The 22,236-nt window shown below is 40.7% G+C and overlaps 2 protein-coding genes across 2 annotated transcripts in view; one reads left to right on the top strand and one right to left on the bottom strand.

Annotated features, from left to right (window-relative positions):
* LOC125900850 (histone-lysine N-methyltransferase 2D-like) overlaps positions 1-22,236 on the top strand; it is a 422,240-nt gene that overhangs the window by 261,456 nt on the left and 138,548 nt on the right. The window lies entirely within an intron of this gene.
* slc39a8 (solute carrier family 39 member 8) lies at positions 1,469-20,216 on the bottom strand. Its single transcript, XM_049596133.1, has 8 exons — positions 19,683-20,216; positions 17,981-18,143; positions 12,888-13,057; positions 12,686-12,808; positions 9,691-9,849; positions 5,951-6,146; positions 3,993-4,177; positions 1,469-2,424 (listed from the first exon to the last, which is right to left on the bottom strand). Exons 1-8 carry the CDS (start codon positions 19,908-19,910, stop codon positions 2,278-2,280), a joined length of 1,371 nt encoding a protein of 456 aa, XP_049452090.1. The 5' UTR covers positions 19,911-20,216; the 3' UTR covers positions 1,469-2,277.

Raw genomic sequence — 22,236 nt, forward strand, 5'->3', positions numbered from 1 at the left:
TCAAACACTACACGTCCCACTTTTTGAATTTTATTTTATTTTATTTATTCTTTATTTCTATCTCATATTTTTTCTACATTCACCAAATGTTTTGTCTCGTGATCTTTTAAAACAAACCAATGTCTACTTGCAACCCCTCATCACCAGTGATAGGGGAGACTGGGAGACTTATAAGTTACACCTGTACAACCTGCTGAAGCTCAAACGGAGCATCAGAATGATGAAGAAAGGTGATTGAAGTGACTTTGAACGTGGCATGGTTGTTGGTGCCAGACGGGCTGCTCTGAGTATTTACTGGGATTTTCAGCACAACCATCTCTAGGGTTTACAGAGGATGGTCCCAAAAAGAGAAAATATCCAGTGAGCCAAAATGCCTTGTTGATGCCAGAGGTCAGAGGAGAATGGCCAGACTGGTTCAAGATGATAGAAAGGCAACAGGAAGTCAAATAAGCACTGGTTCCAACCAAGGTGTGCAGAAGAGCATCTCTGAAGCAACAACACCTTGTCCAACCTTGAAGCAGATGGGCTACAGCAGCAGAAGACCACACCAGGTGCCACTCCTGTCAGCTAACAACAGGAAACTGAGGCTACAATTCACACGGGTTTTCTCACCAAAACTGGACAATAGAAGATTGGAAAAACCACATTCAGATGGAAGCATGGATCCATCCTGCCTTGTATCAACGCTTCAGGCTGCTGCTGCTGCTGCTGGTGGTGTAATGGTGTGGGGGAGATTTTCTTAGTACCAACTGAGCATGGTTTAAACACCACAGCCTACCTGAGTATTGTTGCTGAGCGTGTCCATCCCTTTATGACCACAGTGTACCCATCTTCTGATGGCTACTTCCAGCAGGATAACGCACCATGTCACAAAGCTCACATCATCTCAAACATGACAATGAGTTCACTGTACTCCAATGGCCTCCACAGTCACCAGATCTCAGTCCAATAGAGCACCTTTGGGATGTGCTGGAACGGGAGATTCTCATCATGGATCAACTGTGTGATGTCATCATGTCAATATGGACCAACATCTCTGAGGAATGTTTCCAGCTCCTTGTTGAATCTGTGACATCAAGAATTAAGGGAACAACAAGCAAGGTGTACCTAATAAAGCGGCTGGTGAGTGTATTTAGACTACACCAACCAAATTTTTATATAACAAACTTAGATCTGTTTGCTAATTACCCAAACCATTTAAACATATATGACATGTTGTTCACAATATTTATTTGAATGGAAGAAGTCAGATGTTGCAACTGACTCCAAATACCAAATCAACTTGCTGAAAAATCAGCTGAAAGTATGCATCGTTGTATAATAACAGTAATTATTAATACGATAAAATTGTAGTGTTATTTATTAAATCAGTCATTGAGTCCTGTGTGCCATAAAGACAGCATATATTTATTTTTTTCAGCTTAAAAAGTAATTTTAAAAAAGCATTTTAAATTAAATCCACAAAATAATATAAACTTGTGAAATTTACCAGCTGGTTTTATAAGGTAAAATTTGTTGTATTTACAAAATACATTTTTTAAAAAAAAAGTGTTTACAAAGAGAATATAATTTTAAGAGAATTGAACAGAATTTATAAAATAAAGTACATTACTGAACATCAGTCCATTTGCATTGGTGATAAGTTTCTTTGATTTGTCTTCGGTATTTGTGGCGTCTCTTGTTTATTATTTGCCAATTTAATAAAACCATGAGAAACTAAAACAATGACTAATACAAACAATGTACGGCAACGTGGCTGAGAGCAAACACTTTAAATTGCAAATGTCATTTGATGTTGTGTTGATTTTTGTTGTCCTGTGGCACAATCAGTGTTTAAAATTTGATCGACAGCAAAATACAAACTATATTCAAAGTGACAAAATCAGAAAGACAAACTCAAATAATGAGCGAAGGTCACAGAGGTCACAGAACTCAGAGGTCAAACCCTGCTGCCGTCACATGTTGTCACATAAACACAGCTGGTGTTAGCTGACACTGCAGCACCAGTGAGGAACAATAACTGTGAGATATCACTTCATATTAAGACTGAAAAAATAATTTATTGTCTCCTCAAAACACAATTTGACTAAGAGTTCATACATTAAATGATTGTAAAGATTTTCCCTTCTTATGGAGTAAACTAACGTGATAGTCAGAGGATATAAAGCATCATTTTGGTTTTGTTTGTACAAAACATTCACATTACATTCATTTTCCCGCCCAGCCCAGTGAGCAGAAAGAGAAGCAGCTCATATTATTTAAACTCCAGTTCCTCCGTCAGCCCAGTTTGATGTCTCCTGCGAACAAGGTGATGAGCAGGATGATGGTGAACCCCGTGAGCAGCCCGGCGTTCTGGATCAGGAAGAAGACGACCTTGGTGGAAGTCTTCTCCTGTTCCCGTAATATGTTGTCCATCTCTGGAAACTGAGATGTGGAAAGAGAGTCAGACAATCAGAAATACAATGGCTTCATTGTTTCACAGTAACAGGAAGTAACAATATATGAACAGGAAGTTGTAGTTAATTTATGCAGCTGCAGTCATTTTGTTCCCACAAAGTTAAACTGGAGAAACAACCACATTTCTATCATGTGACTGCCAATGTCAACAGATCAGGTTTAAACATGACAGGGTGACCTCGTGGAGGTCAAACAGAGGTCATCATTTTTAGGATATTTGTCTTATTGTAAACAAATCCAACGAAGAGACCAAAACCAACAAACAGATCCAACTGTACAAACGATAATTCCCTGTGTATCCAAACGCGTCTGCACACCTTTAATCACCAAGGGACTTTATCAGAGGAGGGGGGTTACTGGGGTGTTTTGTTTGTTTTGTTTGTTTCATTTTGACCCTCCCCGAAGCCTCACTGTAGCCAGAAACATGGTTTGTGAAGTCACAGTGACACTGACAATTGACCTTTGTCCACCAGATTCTAAACACTTCATTTGGAAGTCCAAGTGGATGTTTATGCCAAATTTGAGGCACCAAAGGACAGACAACCCCAAAATATAATGGCTCCTGTCACGACATAAAAAGTTCCGTTTATGTAATTATATTAAATAAAACTGAGTAATAATTTATGAAAATGTGGCACATAAAATTTTCCTGATTTACTTTAATTAAGTTTCTGTAATTGCTGTTATTAAATTCTGTGTATTTCAACAGTGTTCATCATATTTAAAATACATGGAATTTATATATTTATTATAATTTTATTACATCACATAACGCTGCTGGTTTACTTTCACGTCCACATATGATGTGATGTCTCTCTGAAACGACATTACATTCCTTCTAGACAGGTTTTACTTTGCTAGATGTTTCTTTGGTCCAGCACCCACTCCACTGGACGTTGGGATGTGCGTGTCTTTTGTACTGTTTTTAGGTTTTAAAAAAAAAAAAAACCCATCATGGTTTGGCTCCATATGTCTACAGGAAGCAAACACCGGCCTTCTTGGTGAAAGTCCGGTGTTGTTGGACCCACCCACCTCCCCTCCCTCCCACCCTATAGGTGCTTTTCACCTCCCTCAGTTACGTCATTTTCCAGTGGCATTTCAAACTGACGCCGCACGGCCACCGCTGTGAAAGGACTGCTTTTCTCGTCAGCATTGAAATGAGCACAAGTGGTGCCTGTCAATGTAACTCCAGTGAAACCTTCTATAAAGGAAAACGAGGGGTTAAACAATATGAAAATTATGTTTTTGAGCACGTAAACATGTTTGAGTAGAAACCCAAAATACAAGTATGAACCTTAATATGAGCAGAATGTGGGACCTTTAAAGATTTAAATCTTCAGTAAGAAACAAAAGGCTTTGAGCTGAGTGTCACGGACAAGGAGAGACAGACACATTGTTGGTTTTTGTCTTTCCATAGGATCTTTTGACAATAACAAAATACAGAATGACACCAAAAAAAAAAAAGATCAGATTTATAAATATAAAAAATGCTCAGCGGCCTGCACATGTAGCGTATCTGTCCTCAGGCCACTCACCATGTCTGCCAGTGCAATGTACAGGAACATTCCTCCTGCGATCGCAAAGATTGCGTTGGGGGCAAAGTTGCTCCCGAGCAGGATGCCAAACACGAGGCCGATGTAACACGACACCGCTGACAGCAGGTTGAAGAAAATGGCCTGAGGGATGCTCATACCAGCGTTCAGCAGGATGACAAAGTCACCTGCAGACAGAACAAAACACGAGGGTTAAACACGCACTGATATTATCCAACTCATTTATGTAGGGGAGACCGGGGATGGTTGTAACAAAGGGATAGTTGTAACACTCTCTGTTTGGCCAATTAGAAACGAGCTGTGGTGAAATCACCAACATAGTCCATGCCCATTTACAATTGGAGCTCACTGGTGAAGCCGCATGTCTCTGAGTCCAGATTTGTCTGTTCTAGAGCCAAAAACAGTTTTCAGGTGAGAACCAAACATTTTCATCACAGTTGTTTTTTGCATAGTGTCCATTGTGTTGTATGTACAATTGTTTCACTTACATAGGTTCAAGTAGTAGTTTCTCTAGTTTAATTTGATGTGTTTCGTTAGTGCTAGCTTTGAAGCTAAATGCTAAAAACGGTTAGCTCTTTCATGGCTGCTAGGCATGGCGAGGGTTGTAACTCTTCCAAAGTGTTTATTGTTCAGCTGTTAAACACACACACACAGGTTAATACTTTATTATTCTTGATTTTATTTATTTTATGTTATACATTTTTATTTATTTTAATATTATAATTATTGTATTCTTCCAAGTTTATTATTCCTTCTTTATTATTCATTAAAGTGCTTGAATACATTTAGCCTATTGTGAATCTTTTTTAAGCACAATAATTTAATTGTTACATCCATCTCCAGCTAGTGTTACAACTCACCCCGGTACTGGGGTACGCTGTAACAATATACCTCTTTGTATTTGACATTAATTTCCATAATCTGTGATGGTGTAGTAGAGGTCAAAGTGTGTGTTATTTGTAGCAAACAAATATGGGTACCATGCATCAAAATTTAAGCGTTCTAACAAAAAAAAACACTGAGTTACAATTGCTCAAACAAAAAGTGTTACAATCATCCCCGGTCTCCCCTATAAGGAAGAGCAAAAATATCAGGAAGCAAAACAGCCTATTGCCGACATGACTGTTACAGGGGTTTCTGTGTTTTAATTTCTTCAGTGTTTGGACTTGAAACACAGAAAAATCAAAGTTTGGGTACAGTTCTGCAGAGCGTCAGCAGAGGTCGATAAAGATCAGATTTCTAATGGCCCTTTTAATTAATGTAAAAAGATAAAACCAGCTTTCATTCCTTGAAACCAGAGCTGGGACCAAGTCATTGTTTTGCAAGTTACAAGCAAGTCAAAGTCTTTGTACACAGGCCCCAAGTCAAGTGTTGAGTCACCAACTGTAATGCCATATTTAAAGAGTAGGTCTGATAATGTATTAAATTCACAGACATCATGAATGTATTTGATTCATTCATTCTGTAACCTCTTGGGTGCTGGAGCCTGTCCCAGCCATCACTGGGTGAGAGGTCACCAGACTATCACAGGGCTGACACATAGAGACAGACAACCATTCACACTCACATTCACACCTACGGACAATTTAGAGTCACCAATTAACCTGCATGTCTTTGGACTGTGGGAGGAAGCTGGAGCACCTGGAGGAAACCCACACTGACACGGGGAGAACATGCAAGCTCCACACAGGAAGGCTCCCCCACCCTGGGGTTTGAACTGGGATCCCTCTTACACTGATTTAAATATTCAAACCTGATGAACTACAGCTGCACTGCGCCATCAAATGGAGATATTCTGGATGTCTTGTGTCATCAGTTCAGTTAAGGATCTTTGGGAAAGTTGGGATCTTCATCGGAGTTTAAATTAAGTTTTCTGGGTTTGAATAATGTTTGGCTGTGCAGAAGGAGTTGGTAATGAAAAGGCTAGAAGATAACCTCACCCAGCTCATGGGGAAACTCCTCACACACGATGGCAGTGGACGTACTGAACCCCGTCAGCACTGACACAGTGAACGAGGCGCCGATAGCCAGGCCGTCGATGAAGTTGTGCACGGCGTCGCTCAGTGTGATCATCCATGCCACTGTCTTGATGCTGGAGATGCGCTGTCCACGCAGCCAGCGGCACATCTTGACTTCCTGTCGGACACATGAGATGGTTAAAGGGACAGGATAACCTTAGACCACCACAGAGCAGAGAGATGAGCAAACAGTGACCTAATGTGGATTCAGTGAGCCACAAAGATAAAACACACAATGATGTTTAAAAATCAAAGTTCAAATTGTCCAGAAAATTAAGGACAAAGTTGAACATTTTGCTTTTGAAATCTGATCAATACGTTTTCTCCTCAATAGTCAAAACTAGAGAACAAACAACACATTCAGATTTTAAATGACTTCAGTGCTAAGAGATTTTTTAATGTAAACTTTAAGCAAGACAAAGACTCAACAGCTTTGAGGGTGATCTTTAAGGGGACTGTATACCATATTCAGAGCGTATCTATAGCCTCTTTCTTGCCATTATGGCGTCTCGCCGCTCTGTATAAAAGGTACAATCACAGAACCGGGGGACAGAGTTGTCTCGCCTTTAAGTTGGTATCCCAGGTAGTAACAGTGTCGAAACAATGTCTCTACAGACGGGACAGCTGGCAGGACAGGATCATGGGCGGCATGTGTGTGATGTTTTGAAGACGTGTTATGTGGGCGACTCACCACGGGAGATTTAAAAAGTAGCTGTTTGCAGTTAGCAGCTAACTCGAAGAAGAAGAAGAAGAAGAAGAAGAGCAGCCAGAAATGACCACAAATAGTAAAAATAATGAGGTCCGGGAAGGTCTTACCTCCGAGCAGAGGACAAGATCAGCTGCCATATGACAGGAACAGTAAATGATTGTCATTACTACGGATCATGTCAACGTTTCTAAAGTGATGTCGTTTCTGAGCTGACTTTGCTGTCTGCAGATGTAGGAGATAGTGGATGGCGAGACACCTGCCAAGCTGCAGACCACTGTTCAAGACCAACGAAAAACAAAATCTGAATTTCTGTAGTGGCCCGTTACTGGTCTTTTACTAATCATGACCAAGTAAGCCTAAATGTTCTCCCCAGCAACGCTTTCCAGCTCCTCCTGGAGGATCCCAAGGTGTTCCCAGGCCAGATGAGATATATAATCCCTGCAGTGTGTTCTGGGTCTGCCCCGGGCCTTCTACAAGTGGGACGTGCCCTGAATACCTCTAACAGGAGGCACCCAGGAGGATCCTGATCAGATGCCTCGTGACAATAGGTGAGGGTTGGGACGTAGATGGACCAGTAAATCGAAAGCTTTGCCTTCCGGTTCAGCTCCGTCTTCACCACGATGGTCAAGCAACCTGTCCATCTCATGCTCCATTCTACTCTAACTTGTGAACAAGACAAGATATTTAAACTCCTTCGCTTGGATGTGCTCCCTCTGGATGTCTGAGCTCCTCCTCCCATCTCTAAGGCTGAGCCCAGACACGCTACAGAGGAAACTCATTTCAGCCGCTTGTTTCAGCGATCTCATTCTTTCGGTCACTACCCAGAGCTCATGACCATAGGTGAGGGTTGGTTCGTAGATGGACCAGTGAATTGAAAGCTTTGCCTTCTGGCTCAGCTCCCTCTGAACCACAACAATCCACTGTTCCACGGCCATGTCAGAATCCACATTGCTCCTCCTGAATCCAAGGTTTGACAATTGGTCGGAGCCTTCTTTCCAACACCCTGGAGTCAACTTTTCCCATGAGGCTGAGCAGTGTGATACCCTGATAGTTAGAGCAAACCCTCTGGTCTGCTTTTTTGATGATGGGAACCACTACTCTAGCCTGCCACTCCACAGGCACCGTGCCAAAAATATTTCACATAAAAACCTCATGGTGGTGTTTGAGATACAGCAGGTCAGGGTATCATCAGAGTCAGAGGGATTCATTCTCTGGAGATCATGAAGGTCTGCACACAGCAATCCCTCCAAAAGTTTTACCAATCAACAGCTAGTTGCTGCCAGGGCTAAATATCTTACTTACCAAACCCTTTAACCAACAAAGTCTGTCTATTTGGATCCACAAAATGTCAGAGATACTGCCGAATCAAACTCCAGGAAATATTTCCCCTGAAGGTAAGTGCAGCATTTACAGTGGAACTCTTCAATTACAAATATAATGGCACGAGTGTTTTTAATGGGAAACCTGAGAACAGGCGGACATACACAGAGCCTCTGGGTCCTGGTTAAAGATACTCTGCAATGACAAAATGCCCCTTTTATTAGCCGCCGACAAACAAGGAGTCTTTGTCCTCCAGCCAGACAATTCCAGCATTTACCAGGAGGGGAAGGATCTGAGGCCTTCGTCCCCCTGTGACATCGGCATGTCTGTTTGTTTAGTATTTTGATCCCTTGAGAGTGGGACTCCTCCATATGACTCCAGATATCTTACTGTTAAACATTAACAGCAGCTCTAATCGCTCCATGTCACCGATAACAGCTCAATAAATTACTCTAAAAACTAAACGTACATGTAGAAAAACTGTGTCCAAACCACATTAGAATATAAACACTCACTGGCTGCTTCATCTTCTTTGGACAAATATAGCTCACAGTGGCACAGTTTCACTCTGTCATGACTCAAAGTGTAAATTCTGGCTGATAAGATGTTTTTAAATCAGTCATGTATTTATAGTTGTCGATGCATTCCTGTCAGGTGTGTCTGTGACAGAGGACTGAGGTGGACAGCAAATCTCTATCAAGCATTATTAATTAAGATAACAATTCAGGGAAAGCTCGCTGCTTTACGAGCTTATCTGAAGACCTTGCTACTCATTAGATAAAACATGGGTGACTGCTGTGTGGGTTAACGTGGCGTGTGTGCAGACAGAGTAGATCTTGGTATATTTCCAGGGTTCTGTGTCACTTGATATAAACAGACACTGTAAAAGATTGGAAAGGGCTAGATGCACAGTTCAAACTGCAGAAGCATGAAGGGAGATGGACGTTGCACATGAACTTTGAATAGTATTATATATTATATTATAATATAATACAATACTAATATAATATTATATATTATATTAGTATTGAATGTTTGAGCCAAATTTGAAGAAACTGCCTCAAGGCCCTCTTGAGATATCACATTCGCGGGAATGAGACAAAAGCAAGGTCACAGTAACCTCTGACCACCAAATTCAAATCAGCCTATTCTTGACACAAAGTGGACATTTGTGCCAAATTTGAAAAAAATCCCTTAAGGTGTTCTTGAGATATTGCGTTCAGGAGAATGAGATAAATGCAAGGTCACAGTGACCCTAGACAACTAAAACCTAATCAGTTCATCACTGAGTCCAAGTGAACGTTTGACCTTCTTGAGATATCGTTCACGAGAATGAGAAGAATGCAAGGTCATCCTGACCTTGACCTTTGGCCACCAAATTCTGATCAGTTCATACTTGATTCAAAGTGGACATCTGTGTCAAACTGAAGAATTTCCCTCAAGGTCTTCTTGAGATATTGCATTCACAAGAACAAGAAGAATGTAAGGTCACGTTGAGCTTTTACTTTTGACCGCCAAATTCTAATCAGTTCATCTCAGACTAAAGGTGGATGTTTGTGCCAGATATGAAGAAATTCCCTCACGGTAAAATTAAAGTATTATTCTCAAAGTGACGTGATGAGGGCACGGGTACCTGAGAATCTGTGACTGGTTCTGGGCTCGGGCTGCTCCTGTCTGTGGCGATGACATTGATGCTGGTCAGAACGATGGAGTCCTTCTTCTCCAGAACGTTTCCGTTGTGCAGGGAGTTTTCCTGAGGCGGCTCTGCAGGAGTGAAGTGGCTGTGGCCGTGCTGAAGACGAGAGAGACAAAGGAAGTCAGCTGGTGAACAGACAGAGACACCGTGTAGGTTCAATGAAATGATAACCTGAGGGGGTAACTCCTCATAAGATTTCTTTTTTTAAATTTAAAGTCTGCGACACAGGGGTACACTGCAAATACTGAACAGTAAAGATTCAAAACTGAGCAACAACCTTTCAAATTTCACTTGTAAATTTCAAAGTCAGCTTTAGTTTTCAGTTTGTACCTTTTATTTCTTTTGGTGCCCTGCAGGGAAGTGTTTACCAGTGACTGAATGAAACTTGAATCAGTATAAACTGGTGTTACTGGGGAGCATCATGTGCTACCGTATGAATGTAGAATGAAATACAGTTGCACAATGCCAGACTGACACAACCTTTCAAGCAATTTCACTGCTGCAGACAAATTTCAAATGTTGCTATGAAGTATGAGAGTTTTGTGAAAGGTGGTTATAAAACTCTGAGCTGTCTTAAGTCAGTTACTTTCTTGTCTCAAAGTCCCCATAAAATCAAACATGTTTAATATTATCATAAGTTTTTAGTCGTGGCTCATGAAAATACTGAAGTTCGATGATGTGAACACCGTCAACAACCAATAGCTGTGCTCTCTCCAGCACCAACAGGAAGGAAGTAAACATGGAGGAGACACCGGGGAATGTGAACAAGTCTTTTCTCTTGTTCTGTGGAGTGAACAAGAGTCGGTGTTTCATTCGGCATGTCTCAGATCCTCCAACCAGCTCTTATTGTAGTGAGAAATCTTAATTTTTGAAACACTTCACCTCTCATTCCCAGTCTCCTCCCACTAATACAGCACACGTCCTGATTTTGGCGAGTGGTTGTTGTCCTGAGAACATTTTGCATGATTGCCCTGGGACAACAACTGCCTCAGCCAGTCAACACATCAAAAAAGTTCAAAAAGTCAGTAGAAACTTCTAATACCACAACTGCCAACATGTGTGTGTATCATGTAGCTAGCATGATAGCTAGCTAGTTACGGTTTTCTACATATCAATTGCTTGATTATCTAAGTTAATAACTTCCCCCACTGCCACCACAAAAACAGTGTTCTTGGTTTGTCATGTGCTTTAGATCAGTTCCCCATAAACCTCACTTTCATTACGCTATACTTTTTATCTCCAGGCACAACGCTGGAAAAAAATAGGGCTGCAGTTAGAAGGCTAGCGCGCTAATACTAGCATGCAAATATTAGGGCTTTAAAGCTAGCCCACTAACTCTGGCAGCCAGAGACAAACATCTATGAGTCACTGTCCCTTTGACAATGGAAAGACAGAACACATTTTCTTGGAGTGACCTTTCTAAAACAAGCAGGAATGAAAATTAACGTTAGAGTATTCTGTTTTGATCAAGGAGTTAATGCTAAGCAGCTAGCGCCATAGCTAACAGTTAGCTCACCTTTGCAAGCTAAATACTAACAATTAATCTAAAAAGCAAGTTTATATTTTAATGTCTGTATCAGACGAGTGTAACTTTCAGGTTGGGTCTCATCTTGTAATTTGTTGTTCCCAGGACTACAACCACACATCAGGGCCTGTCTAATAGGCCCTACAGCTCGCAGAGAGTTGAGGCAATAAAATCCAAAATTTAAGTTTGTACATAAATGCAGTTTATCTTTATGGATTATACTGGTGCCAAATTGACAAGAATACTGTTGACATGTGACGCATTTTATCTTGTGTTTCTAGACTTTTGTGTTTTTGTGGCCACGTAAGGATTTGTTAAAATGTCCCATTTCTTAAAGGGAGTTTGGTGTCATATTCTTCACCAGGAGCAGGATGGGAAATAATCTCAAAAGGAATCTAGTTGTAAATAGTCACTGTGAGATCTTTGCAAAAATCCTAAACTGTGTGACTAAATACTTTAGATGTCAGAGGGACTCACACTTGAGTCTTTTCAAAGTCTTTCAGTGAATGGTGAGCATAAGAGTCTGCAGCCAAGCTAGCAGAAGTTCTTTAAGCTAAATGCTAACAAGCTCATAATGGCAATGCTAACACGCTGATGTTTAGCAGGTATCAAGTTTACAGTGTGCATCATCTTAGTACAGCATGTAACATAAATAAAGTTAAATAAAATACTAATTTAACAGCACATGCCCAAAGTACAGACTTGTGCAAGTGATGCGGGAAACATCAGACTGATAGTAAATACTTAGATGCACTGCAACACAGGAGAACTGAATTACTTCTTCTTTTAATTTAGTCTTTATTTGAAATGTTACAAACAACACGGTTTGCCCACGACTTCATCAGGTTTTGATGGTGATGAAGCCACTGGCGAAACTGTCCTATTTTACCTGAACGTCATCGGAGCGATGTCGGAGTTCTTGATGTGCTTGAAGGTCCAAAGTTTCTAAAATATTTTACTCATCAACATATTTTCTTTATAGATATATGGCAGGAAACCATAACAGCACCGGACACAGGTGGTTTTCTTGATGATCTACCAAACTACCGGACATAATCTGAGACTTTTATTCTGCTTCCCGCCTGTTTCCTGATTTTAATCCCCCTGTTAAAGTTAATATCAGGATATTGTGCTGCTAGAATAAAACTTATATTGACTGCAGGTCACAGTCTGCGCCTACTGCGTCGATGACCCACGTCCAAAACGATGACAACATTGATGAATAATGCACGTCAGTACCATAAAGTCTAAGTGCCCTCAGGCTAGTCACTAATTAGCAGCTGAAGTCACTGATAAACTGGGATGATTATCTGGCACTTACACAACTGGAATAAAGGATATTACTCTGCAATAAAAGAAAAATGCTTTGCACCGAGTAAACTCACTCACTGCTGTGTGTTACCTCACCTGATGCTCTAACCCCAGAGACAATCTCAGGATCTTCTCCACGAAGAACAGCATGTAAAACCCTCCAAATATTCCAACTGCATTGGCCACGTAGTTATCGGATTTAGGATCGAAACCCAGAGCCTGCAGATGAACAGGAGAACAGCGTGTTAGCTGATGTGTAAACAATATTTAGATCATTTATAAAACACCTGTCACAAACCTCTGGGATGAGCTGGAGCACAGCGTTGGAGAAGAGCGTCCCGATGGCGAGGCCGATGAAGTAGGTCAGCACTTTGGGGAAGTAAGGCTTCTTGGTGAAGGGGATGAGGAAGAGGCCGAGCAGAGCGGCCAGGTTGATCACAGTGACCGCCAGAAACCCGTAACCCCACACTGTCACGGCAGAAAGCAACGATACACACTTACTGATGTTACAGGGATAAATGCTGTGGAGATCTTTAAAGCTTTCAGGTCATTGCTGAGATGTGTCTGAGGCTTGTTTTGGAAAGAGGCGTTTAAGTTTCTGTTATTTTGAGCTTTTTTTCTTTATTAACTCAGTTAAAGTTGAATTACTTATCATTATCCTCTCCTATCAGTTCTTCTTCTATAAATTAGAAACTTGTTGCTGCTGCTTGAACTTTGAAATTCGTCACTTGTTGCAGATATTTTTCCTCAGGAATGTTTTTAAAACAACAGATGTAAAAGATCTGAATCACTGCAGGGGATTTAAGGACATCAGGACAGGGCATCTATTGGCAGCCATATTGGAGATCCTCTGCTCGTGGAGCTTTATTGCCCTGGGTTCAATTTATGAACTTCCTCTCAGCCTGCCTTCTTTGGCCCCATTTCAACTGCACAAAACAAACCTGCTAGCATCTGGCTTTTTGATGTGATGTGTGCATTCACACCCGCACAAATGACTCTGCAGTAGTCACGCGTATTTATTGGCTGTGGCTCTGATGAGTGGACACTGCACGTTTGTGGGTGAGACAGTTTTCTTGACTGTAGACATTGGTATCTCCACAGTGGCTGAACAGATTTTTATCATTCAAACTGCATTTGGAACGTCCATCTCCATTCGTCCCTTTGTGTTGTAAACTGTGAAGCTAGCCCGTACCAAACTCTCACAGTGTTGGTTGATATCAAGAGATATCAAGAGGGTCATAGGTCACGACACCAAATCACTGGCATGCAGTTACCATCACTACAGGACATTTACAGAACCCCACGTCTTCATCGGGCCACAAGCATCATCAGTGACTCATCTCACCCAGGTCACAAACTATTTTACCTTGCTGCCTCCTGGACGACGCTCCAGGTCCTTGAAAGCTCACACTCCCAGATTCCTGGAAAGCTCTTACCCAGGTGCCATTAAAGAAATAAACTATAAATAATCACACTAGTAGATAAGGCAATAAAACACCTTTTAATCTAGCTCCTCGACGGCAGTGATTGAAAACAGACGACTCTGATAACTGAGAAAAGACCGATCACACATTTGATTAATCACCTGTTTAGGTTACAGCTCGTTGGCTAGCAAATCAATCATCTGATTAATCAGATTAGTTTTTCTCTTAAACTCTTTTGCACTGTGCTTACTAAACTATGAATATTCAATGTGAGGTAGAAATACTCGATCTGAGGCCACAGTTTTAGGAGCGTTAAACACATCTGACTGGTTTCATAGACCTCTGAGGTCTGACAGATACTCAGACTTTAGAGAGAGACGTCCTCTGCTGTGACAGTCTCCATCCATGTCAGTGAAATCATGGATGCTTCACACACAGAAGATCTATACAATCAGCACAGTTTCAAGATTAGAGTCACCAATTCAGTATCTGACCAAATGTCTCCCCTTCTGTTCCTGAGATATGACGTTAAAACATGATGATGTCACAGTCAAGCTGACCTTTGACCTTTTGACCTTCATTATTTGTGTGAAAATTTGTCATAATTAGTGTATGAATCATGGTGATATGGACAAAAACATGTTTTATGAGGTCACAGTGACCTTTGACCACTAATTTCTCATCATCTCATTATAAGTCCAAGTAGACGTTTGTGCCAAATTTGAGGAAATTCCCTCAAGGTGTTCTCGATATATCAAGTTCACGAAAATATGACGGAGGCAAGGTCGCAGTGACCTTTGACCACCAAATTCTACTCAGTTCATCCTCGACTCAAAGATGTATGTGCCCAATTTTAAGTAATTCCTCAAGGTGTTCTTGAGAGACCATTGCAAGGTAATGCTGACCTTGACCTTTGACCACTAATTTCAAATCATCTTATTATGAGTCCAAGGAGACGTTTGTGCCTAATTTGCAGGAAATTTCCTCAATGTGTTCACCAGGGAATTTCTGGTCTCTGCTATCGCCGGCATGGAGGCATTAGAAACAGCCAACTGAGTTTCAGTTTTCCTGCTGAACCACGTTTGAGACCTAAATAGTTGCTGGGAACACTTGTTAAAAAAACAACCAGTTCTGTTGTTTGTTGGTAAATTTCAGCCATCGCCATCTTCGTTTTTTTTGGAGCCAGAAGTAAGTTCGAAGCTGCTCACTCCGTCAGAGAAAAATTGATGTATACAGGACAAAATGTATTTATGTGTGAAGAAATTCTTTCTGTTTGCTCCTCAGCATGTCAGCAACTCACAAGCTTCTTGTATTTGTTGGTTGTTCGTGTCATTTATAGTTAAATGGTTGTTAAACACACAGCTCTGAGGTGTCTGAGCTCTGTTAGCCAGCATTAAACAGGTTTATGAGCTAAATTAGCCTCAGATACACAATGACATTTGAATGAAACCAGAACTTAATATGTAAAAAATATCTGCTGGTAGTAAAAGTAAATATTAGTGTGTAGCTCCCGGTGAGGACTGTGTTTAACCTTCTAGCTAGTGAGCAAGCAAAGACTGAGCTGACTTTTCTCACACCACAACTGTGTGATAGAAATTAAAATTAATGAACTGACTCCTTAAAAAACAAAAAAATTGATGCTCATTGTGAACACACAGGTTTTGTTTTTCATTGTTTGGGCAGAGCCAGTTCTTCATCAGCTCCTCTATCATGATGAAACCCACATTTATTACCACAGAGTCACCAAACACATGTTTAACTCAACAAAAGAGATCATCTATTTATTTTCAGAGGGGAGATTCTGCTCATGAGGCCGATGAAGAACCAGCATGCATCATCGACAACACTCTGAACAACAGTCACAGTTGGTTGTGACTGTGTCAACAGCACCGAGGAGGAGGAGGGAGCGTTTGGCGATGAGTCTGAGAGGTCAGCAGGTCTGTGTGACTCAATCCAGGACATGAGGTGAGTGTTACGGCTCGTTTACAGCAGATTACTGCAGATATGACTTTATTTATAAGTCATGAGTGGAAGATAGAGGCTGACGCCGTGAGACAAAAGGTTCACAATCAGAGGTTTTACAGGACGACCAGGACGACCATTTACATTCAGAGTGAGACCTCTCTGATTAATGTTTTAACAGTGAGGCAGATTACCACTGCTGGAGGAAAGACTCAGATCTATAACTCAAGTAAAAGTAGTGACACTACAGTGTAAAATACTATGTTGCAACTGAAAGTTCTGCAATCAGGATTTTACTTTATAAAGTAAAGATAGAAATGCATGAATGGATCATTTAACGGGCCACTGGTCTGCACTTGCAAATCGTCACTCAAATTTACACGACAGACCAAAAAGAGATTCAAAACGACCACAAACATGTTTGGTTTTAGCAGCACAATTCCTGCTGGAAACACAGTGATGTCTCTCTAGAAAACAACCACTGTTTGTGCTGCTGTCCTGTTAAAACAAGCAGCGATGTCTCAGTAAAAACAGCTGTTTTTTCACGGTTCTATCCCTGCTGGAAAAACAGTGACGGGTCGCCACAGTCCGTTATGTTGTATCGCCACAACGGACAAACCAAACACTGGCTCTAGATAGGGCAACTCACAATATAGCATCAGCCACCGTAGAAATGTGAGGAGGACAAGCTGCAGGGTTGCCAGGTCTGCATATTAGCTGTGACTTTGGGCTTGTTTCTAAAGTGGAGTTGCTGCTTTGGGCTTGCTCTCTAAACGTCACCTTCCTTTATATATATCCGTCTAATAAGTTATTTAAACGCATGATAGTTGCTTCTTTTGGGCTTGTCCCTGGAGGCAGATCTGATTCAATGCTGGGAAAAATATCCACGCCTTTACAATGTGTCGTCTCCAAGTTTGGTGACGTCACCGCGTTATCTGGGGCTCTGTCAGCAAGTTCTCGGTGGAGAAATCTTGTGATGTGCACACACAGGTCATAATGCAGTTGGCGAGACTCCCAATGACAGAAACACACGTCGCCAGGCATGAACACTGAAAAGATTCCGATAGTCTCCGCGACGCAAATCAGGGTGAAAATCGTGTAATGTGAACTAGGCTTTAGGGGGCAAACCAAGTGGAGTTTGATTGAACCAAACCAAACAGGGCAGGTGTGAAAGCGTTCTTACTTATGTGGTCTCTCTTTCAAACTCGGTGCAGACTAATTTGTATCGATGTTTGAGCTGCTTGGGTGGAGACAGACGGTATTTTGTGATGATGCATCGTTGCATCTCACCGGTAAAGGGGCTAAAATTAGGGTGTTCGTCTGGGTGTTGTGTTTTCATCAGTGCCTATCGGAGACGGAGCTGATAGACACTCACGGCTACTGCAGAGTCATTTGACCTGTGTGTGAATGCTGATCATAACTTGTCCCATCACATTAAAGGGCCACATGTTTGTGCAGTGGAAAAGGGACTTTACACACTGTTGCTTTAAGAAAGAAGTGAATTAAGGTCAGTTTCTCTCCATACTTTCAGATTTCTGTTTTCATTATCAGTCAGTAGGTTTGTTGACTTTATGCCGTCATGATCAAATAACAACTTCATGGGTTTTGTTTCAATGATGTGAATAAATCATCACAACAATCAACACTCTGTCTTATTTTTTACATTTCCTGTCATTTGCTTCTTTTAGTACTGAACCGAGGAAAATAAGTGTAAAAGAAAGAGCTGGTGTCGTTGGTTTTATTAGTTTGCTTCAGGGGATTTTTTCAGACAGTTTCCAGTTTGTGGGGACGACCTCTGACCCCTCTGAGGTCAGATCTGAACCCTAAATCAGACACAAACCCACCACCTCTTGTTTTTAGGGTTTACAGGCTCTTAAAGGAGCGCCCTCTCCTCCGTCCACAGCGACTGTCTCATACTCTGAGCCAGACCCCATCCAACAAACCCTCCTGAACTGTGAATTATCTGCATCAACAAATAAAGCCACGATGTGATGAAGCAACTCACCGCTGGAGTCGGCAGGCTGCAGAGCTTTGGGGGCGGTGTAGGGGCAGGAGGGCAGCAGCACCTGGGTCAACACGGCGGGACAGATCCTATCCAGATGTTCCACAGTCAGCTGGCTGACATTACTGAACCCAAAGTGGGACAAGATCTGGTCGGCTGAGGGACACTGAGGGACACAGAGACGACTTCAAACAGCTTTGTAAATCTGTTTTTGTCTCTAAAATCCTTCGAGCTTTGGTTTTCTCACATCTGTCGTCTTTAATGTGTATTTTTAATCTTTTTGCATGAAATGTGCTTTATAAATAAAGTTTTATTATTGTCAGTGGATAAAAACAGAAATACTTCACTGATCCATGTCACTCTGATGTAAACACAGAGAACTATAAAGGTAAAAATAAGAACCATGAAAGTATGTAAAAATGTTAAAATAAAAATATGTGCATTATGCTGCAATATTTATCATTTAAATAGGCAAAATAAATGCCGTATGATGCATTACATTATAAAAACTATGTCCAGTATGTAAAGTGTGCATTATGCTGCAGTGTGAAGCATTTAAAAATATAAAATATGTATAATATTCTACATTACAATGTATAAAAAAGTTTAAGAAATATCAAATATAAATATAAGAATATAAAATATAAATAAATATAAAAATGCATGACATGCTGAGTATGTAAAGTGTATAAAAATATAAAATATGTGCCCTATGCTGCATTACAATATATTAATATATCAAGTTTTAGAAAAAAAAATATAAATATGAAAACATAAAATAAATATAAAAGATGTATAATATTTTGAGTATGTAAGGAGTGTAAAAATATAAAATACACTCCTCATGCTACATTACAATGTGTCAGAGTACGAATGTAAGGCTTTAGAAATATAAATATAAAAATATGAAATATATGCTTTATGCTACATTAAAAGGTATAAAACTGATGAGTAGAGTTTGAGAAATATTAAATAAAAATACAAAATATAAAAATATGAATATATTCTGTATACTACGTTATAATGTATTAATATGTTAAGTTTTAGACATATAAATATAAATTTAAATATAAAAATCTGAATATATTCCTTATGCTACATTACAATGTATAAAACTAACACATGAAGTTTCAGAAATTTAAAAATATAAAATATCTGCCTTTTGCTACATCACAATGTTTTTAACTAGCATGTTAAGTTTTAGAAGTATATATTATGAATATAATATGAATATTAAAATATAAAAAAGTATCATGGAGTTCACCTAAATTATTCTGTAAAGCAGAAAACAATAGAGTGGAGATAAAACAGTACTGAAGGACTTCAGTTACATTGTTATTATAAATTTAAATGCAAAAATAACATCTAAAAAGTAAAAACTATTGTTAAACAAAGAAATATTCGAAAAAATGTATTTAATCAAAATAAGTCCAATCATTTAACTACAAATATCTACACATTACAACACAATCAAATACAATAAAAACAGAATGTTTCCAGTGTTTAATACAGTTTTAATCACTATAGAATGACTATTTAATTATTTGTGACATTTTAAGTTAAGTTCTTAGTTTAGTTTTCTTTATAAATAATCTGTGTAAACTTGGTGTGAGTTCATATTTAGCACTTTAAACTCGTGCACTGGTGTAACTGCTCCTTAATAACAGCAGAGAGTATAATAAATATATGTTTTAGATGTGCTCACCTCCTGGTCTGACAGAGGGTTTCCTTCAGTCACAGCCTCGGATCTCCTCTCTGATATCAGCTGCAGTAAGTCGCTCAGGTGTTCTGTACTGATTGAGTCATTCTCACCGAAATACCGTAAAATATCCGTTAGAAACGTCTGTCCGTCCCGATCCGACACGTTTATACTGAGACACTGAGAGATCAGCAGTAAGAGGCAGCACGGGATGAAACATCTGGAGTCAAACATGTCTGAGTCTGTAGCTTGTCCTCAGTTAAAGATAAAAGTGTTGCTGCAGTGAAGCATGTCAGTCAGAGCCGAGGAGGATCTCATCTGCTCTGATCCATGACACTCTGCTGAGATCCTTTAAGTAGCTCCGGCTTCTCCTCTGATTAGTTTACAGTGCACACAGCTTCCTGTGATCAGCTCTGAGTGATCGATCAGCAGCCTGATCAGGATCAAAGATCAGTGAGCAGGAAAAACACGGAGCTGACCGACCGACCGACCGCGTGCACCCTGCCTCAAGGCTTCAATGCTTTCTATTGTGGCTGAGCTCCTCACTCGGTATGCAACGTGCTCACACACACACACACACACACACACACTCCTACTCGAAAGTGTGTGTGCAAAGGGTAACAGTGTGAGGTGGGATAAACAGCAGAGTGACTCAGTTTACTGCTGCTCCTACTGAACAGTTTGAAGTTTAGAAAAAGCAAAAGTGTAACTGATGTGTGCAGGGCTGTAAACATGGGGGGGGAGGTCTGCCACACAGGGTGGGGGGTCGAGGATCTCCCCTCCCCCACTCTCTCCAGAAATAAATAAAAAAAATCGAAACTCACTTCCTGTCACATCATTTATCTTCAGCATGTACAGCTACACACTGTGCTGTTAGGGACTGTTCTTTATTTATCATGAGCATTTTCAGCCATAGACACTTCTACTGTGTGACGTCAGCAAAAAGTTAGCGTTGCAGAGAAATCCAATATTCCTCTTAAAGGAAATGGCCACTTCAGAATGAAAACACAGACAGTACTTATTGACCCTCATGCCGACAAGAAGTCTAGTGTAGTTTTTTAATCCACAAAACTCGTTCGGGGTATCGGAGGATAACAGCTAGCCGGAATAACAGCTACACTTGAAGTGCACGGAACCCACATTTTGAAAATGTAATGAAACTCTGCTAATGCATTTCAAAAACGTCAGAACGGCTCGTCCGTCGTAATCCAAGTGCCCTGAAGCCGCGGCATGCAAAACTGACTTGAAAAGACAGACTTGAGAACGTCTCTGAATGTTCTCGAGTCTCGTGCAAGTTGCCATGTAAACACAGCACGCCTGTAGGTTAACTGATCATGGTGAGAAATGATGCTATAAAAGTGGAGTAAATTACGTCTTTTCACGTCAGTTTTGCATGCCACAGTTTCAGGGCACTTGGATTACGACGGACGAGCCGTTCTGACGTTTTTGAAATGCATTAGCGGAGTTTTATTACATTTTCAAAATGTGGGTTCCGTGCACTTCAAGTGTAGCTGTTATTCCAGCTAGCTGTTATCCTCCGATACCCCGAACGAGTTTTGTGGATTAAAAAACTACACTGGACTTCTTGTCGGCGTGAGGGTCAGTAAGTACCGTTTGTGTTTTCATTCTGAAGTGGCCATTTCCTGTAATACCTCCCCAGTTTTTACAGTTTCTGGCTGATAAATGGTGTAACTTTGGCGATTTTTAGCGAATACATGCTTTTTTTCTTTAAAAATCGACTGTTGAATAAATACAAAATACAACCATTTAAATCTGTAAGCCCCTCCCCTATTTGACTCACCACCCCCTCGCGCTTTATTAATTATGAACAGTCCCTCGTGTAAAAACATGTCGAACATCACAGTAGCATCCTTGAACATCTCTTGAACCTTTGGTTGCCATAAAGTCGTCATCATAAAAACCCAACTTCAAGCCGTAGCGCTAAAATGCAAACTCATGAAGGAGTTTTAGGACTTTAGGATAGAAATATGATCCATTAAAGGTAGTTACGTATTAATTACACATTCTGCAGGTGGAGGTCAGGGACCACTGATACTTTATTGGTTTTCTGTTTATATTGAGCTCTCTGCTTTTCTGCTTTTCCAAGATCTAACTCTAACTTTGAGGCTCCACCCCTCTCATGACATCATGTGGGACAAAGCAGGACACAAGCTTGTTACTGTGAGAGGAGACTGACCGTCAGACAGATGGTAGGCTTTACATTTGTCACTGAGCTGTGACTTGAGCTGAGGGGGGGGCAGGCACAGGGAGGAGCACTGAAGGTGTGAAACTGCATCCAGCTGCTAAATGAATCACACTCAGACTCAGGGAGGAAGTAACTGAGGCAGGAGGGAGGGAAACACAACTCGCTTCCTGTTTGGATCTGCTGACTGCTGCAGAAATCCTATTGCTTCAACATCAGAGAGGATCTCTACTGTTGTGTCAGGGCGTCTTTAGAGATCCTGTTGTTCTGCTATGTGACCACAGCTTCTGTAAAGACTGGCTGAAGAGAGAAACCAACTCCTGAGAGTCCACTCTGTTAGAGAGGATCTTCAGAGGA

This window comes from Epinephelus fuscoguttatus, linkage group LG14 (assembly GCF_011397635.1).
Source record: "Epinephelus fuscoguttatus linkage group LG14, E.fuscoguttatus.final_Chr_v1".
NCBI classification, from domain to species: Eukaryota; Metazoa; Chordata; class Actinopteri; order Perciformes; family Serranidae; genus Epinephelus; species Epinephelus fuscoguttatus.